The sequence below is a fragment of the Solanum dulcamara genome, chromosome 3 (genome assembly GCF_947179165.1).
Source record: "Solanum dulcamara chromosome 3, daSolDulc1.2, whole genome shotgun sequence".
Lineage (NCBI taxonomy): Eukaryota > Viridiplantae > Streptophyta > Magnoliopsida > Solanales > Solanaceae > Solanum > Solanum dulcamara.
Genome location: NC_077239.1, coordinates 63,526,027 through 63,530,785, shown reverse-complemented (window position 1 = coordinate 63,530,785; position 4,759 = coordinate 63,526,027). Strand labels below are relative to the sequence as shown.

At 33.5% G+C, this 4,759-nt stretch overlaps 1 protein-coding gene across 1 annotated transcript; it reads left to right on the top strand.

The window, feature by feature from the left end:
- Positions 1-490: 490 nt before the first annotated feature.
- LOC129881682 (uncharacterized protein At4g13230-like) lies at positions 491-1,631 on the top strand. The gene is made up of 3 exons (XM_055955802.1): positions 491-610; positions 775-921; positions 1,425-1,631. Exons 1-3 carry the CDS (start codon positions 491-493, stop codon positions 1,629-1,631), a joined length of 474 nt encoding a protein of 157 aa, XP_055811777.1.
- The last annotated feature ends 3,128 nt before the right edge of the window (positions 1,632-4,759 follow it).

The window sequence follows — 4,759 nt, the reverse complement described above, 5'->3', positions numbered from 1 at the left end:
TCATCTTAAAAGTTCTACTAGTTCTATATAAATAGCAGAACAATAGACTCTAGAGATCATCGAGCCTTTTAACAAAATACATTAATCACTTATACTCCATTCCTCTCCGATATAAGCGTCACGTTATAGCTAAAATATTCTCAAATAAAATAATTATTATATGATTCAAAAATGTCTGTGGTAAAATGCCCAACTCACCAAAACGTAAATTAATTTGAAAGATACATTCATTATATATCTTCTTCTTATTTGATTTTGCAGACAAATTAGAAGGATTAATTAGTGGTAGTGAGGAAGAGAGCGATCCGCTCATTTCTCTTGTAAGTTTTTAGTGAGTGGTAACATAAAACTCGGAAACAACTAAAAATACCAGACTCTGACATCTCTCTCCCTATTTATATAGTATAACCCTTCCAAATTCCAATGAGTAGAACAAACTAAAAGAAAGATCACCAATTTGAAGAAAAAAAATAAATTAAATTAGAGAGAAATGGCAAGCATGATGAATCCAGCACCTACTCTTACAAAGCTCCAAAATGCAAGAGCTATCCTAGGACATAAACCTATAAGCAATAGGATTTTTCTTGGTGCAACACCCAAGCCTTTCCAGGTGATCATGCTTAATAGTAATGTTATTTTATAATATCATCAGTGCAATTTGACTTTCAATAGAATACTACATGTTTTGTTTTAATTAATGCCATCTATTTTGAGCGACTACATTTCAAATGATCTAATATTATGTAACTAGATAAATGTGTGGGCAATTAACAGATAGGTAAACGACACCTAGGGATGGCATTTAAAGATGAGGTACGTAACGCAGCTGAAAAAGGAGTCGATGCAGCGAAACAAGGCGCTGATACGGCCAAAAAAGCCGCTCAAGAAGCCAAAAATGAGACTGCCTCTATTGCTGATGAGGTAATTATTAAGACTGATCTAATGTTTCTTGAAAACATGTATGGCCAAACTGCTTCAATATATGAGCATGTAGTAGAAAGCAAAGGATGTACAATCTTGGGCATCTCCTATATTAATCTCGTGGCATATAATGAGAATTACCAACACCGATATGCATTGGATTAACATATTGAATACTTGCAGTACACGTATATGACTATATACGTTGGATGACCAACCTGATATAAGTACTACTAATTTATGAGTATTTAGTAGACAAAATATGAATAATGTATCGGACAGGCAATATAATGCGGAAAACGAAAGTAATGGGCCACACACAACCTTGGGCATCTCCTATATTAGTCTCGTGACATATGATGAGAATTACCTGCATCGATATAAATTTAAGTTAATATATTGAATAAAATAACTTATAATACACGTATATGAACATATACGTAGGAAGGCCAATTTAATACAAGCGTATTTAGTTGACAAAATATGAATAATGTATTTGACAGGCGGTGAGGAAAACAAAGGTAATGGGAGAAAAAGTTGCGGACGCAGCACAAGACATGGCTGGAAAAGCAAAAGAAACAGCCCAAGAAGCATGGGGATCAGTTAAGGACACAACCCAAAAAGTGAAAGACACTGTGCTGGGCACGGCTGAAGATTCCAAAGAGGCTATAAAAAATAATGTTAACCGCAGCATGAACAACAAGAATTGACAACTTTTATTTCTTGACACAGAGACATTATCTCTCATTCCTGAAACTTTTATTTTATTTGAATGTTTAAAGGTTTAATTTTCTTTTGTTGAAACCGCAGACACAAGTTTGCTGAGTTTAACATATTTCTGTAGTCGGATATGTATACATATCTTTGATAATTTAAGGTGTAGCAACACTGACACATCTCAATGGTTGCATGAGTCTATATAATTGAATATAATTATTCTTTTGATAATCAAAATAGATATGTAAATCAAATAGCAGGAATATACTTCAGCAATATTACAAGTATAATTATTATTTACGCTTAATTATATACTTTTAAAGTCTGTACGTTTTCATAATTTGATAAATTGTTGTTAATGGTGGAAGCTTAGCCAATCGATCAAAAGTTGATACACCTAAACAAATGTTTAGGTTTATGGTGATCCTATTGTTATAAAATATGACAATTTACATAATTTAGCTTGATTTTTGGATTTTTCAAAAATTAGGAAGAGTTCTATTAAACATATGTATACAAATCCAATCGATCAAAACATATAACTTAAATACAATTTGCATACAATTTTTTGTCATATACAAATCAGGTTAAAACTTAAAACATACAACATACATGCAATTTGCATAAAAGTTTTTGTTGTACACAAATCCGATCAAAACATACTGTTTACCTACAGTTTGCATACAACTTATTTATGTCTTTCTATTTAAATTTCAATCTGAAGTTCCAACAAAAATTAACTCTAATCGTCACCAAACTCCCTCCAAATTGAGATATAACTTGAAAGAACAGTCTTAATCGTTTGCAACAACACTCAATTCAAACAAATAACATTTTCACCCCAATTTTTTGAATTCAGAGCTTTGAAATGGTTAAACGTACAAAGAAGCATTGGTAGTTAGCAGGTGGAGACGTAGTGGATGAGTTCTTGGGCGAAGAAGAAGTCTGGTAGATGTGCTATAATAAGTTGCTTATGTGCAATGTTAGTTGTCATTATATAGAGGGAATGCAACTAGATTTGATTCCAGGCTGAATGGTAAATTCTTGGAAGACAGAGTTTACAAGGAGATGGCCATCTATATACATAGCAAGGGCACCAAAATTAAAAATTGGCAAGCTACACTGGACACTGTTGACCATAGTGCAGAGAGTTAGCAGGCTATCATAGTTAGATGAGTCAACAAAGTTTGTTGGAGTCAGTAAGGAATCAGTGAACTACAATGTAGTCTATAAATACAGCACCTTACACATGTGCTTATCAATATAACTGATTCTTCTTCCTCTTCAATATATATTTTCTATTTTGCTCAGTATCTTCTTCTTCTACTGCTTAATTCATAATGGAGTTATCATGATAACAGAGCCTCGACGTATCTTAGGCTAGATAAGAATTGTTTGTGCTCTTTTTTAAGTGTGTCTAAAGTGCTTAGATTCAAAACTGAAGATCAATCGAGTCGAGTGTAAGCATTCAAACAAGAGATTGAGATTCGAAAAAGCGATCAATGATGAACACAATTGAAGTCGTGTCTGGGTCACTGGAAACTGACAATCTAAACTCGAACACAGAACATGCAACTGTTGGACCAACCAGTTGCAAAGATCTAACCATAGATCACAATCATCCATTCTATCTCCAACCTAATTACACTCTAGGTAGCTCTCTAATCTCTGTTCAACTTACTAGTTCAGAGAATTATGTAATCTGGCATAGATCCATGCAAATTGGACTCTTAGGTAAACGCAAATTTGTCACAATCCGAACTAGGACCTAGCCATGACACGATGATTAGGATTTCCGAAGAAACCCCAATCAAATCTCTTAGCATATCATAAGCATACATAAGGTAGCAAATAGCGGAAACTCATAAAAGTCAATGAAGACATGACATAACTAGAGAGAATCAAGACAATATAAACTCCTTACACATTTATCTAACATGCCTTTACTTGACTACATAGGTGGGTACTAGGACATGTTCCTAGATCTCCCTCAAGAAAGTAATAACATGACATCGGATAGTCTCAAAATATCAACATAGTTTAGAAACGACCATAAAAAGAAGAATAACTCGGTCTGGCCTCAAAGCTTTAGGACTCACCACAAACTCTTCAATTGGATTGCCGACTAGCCACAAGAATAGGATGGAGCGTCCTTCCTTACATTATGATATAATGTAATGAAGTATGTGTTAGTACATTTGAATGTACTAAGTATGTAGGTAATGCAATGCATAATAAAACCATTTTGTGCAAATGACCATTTCAAATAGCAAATGCAAGAAGTAGTAAAATCATAAGTAAGCATAAGGAGGATAAATGCACAATAAACCATAAGGGTATCATATAAAAGTAAAGGATATGATTAGTCATTTAAAACATCATAAGGACCATACATATGTGGGGGATAACCGTAACCGACAATAAGACCATGCGAGGTATTAGTTGTAATCTGATGATCTCCACATCAAGAAGGGGGAGGCTACTTGCCAAGGTAGACTTCATCCAACATTATCATCATTAAGTGCTATATGTGGATCCACTGGCTAGGGCTATTGGCAAATCTACAATGGCAACGTAGTTTTAGGGAATAGAGGTTGCTACTAAGGCTTAGTTCAATCCCCCACATTAAAGTCCTCTTGGTGCTAAGTCAACATCTCACGAAATACATATTATATCATAAATCATACTTGACATAAATCATAAGTTTTTCATACTCATACTTCATAAAAATTGTTCATAAGAATAGCTCACTATCATGTGATTCATGTAATGTAGGTGTAGGTCTTCGATCATTACAAATCTGTTTTCATAAAACATCATTAGGGTCTTAAGTCACTCCCTTTCATAAAACTTGCTTGAATACTTGAAATTCATAATCATGACTTATACTTGAATTTAAGGGAGAGATATGAATACATGATCAATTGACTGGGTAATCATGAAATTGGATTTAAAACATGCATGATCATATACTTTATATCAACCCATACATAATTCATAGAAATATTGTCAATTGGAAGTATAACTGAAAATATTCAAAATCCATATCATGAACCCTAAAGATCTATGAGTAAAATTCATAGAAAAAACTCTTCAATTATATGCAATAACCATCAATTTA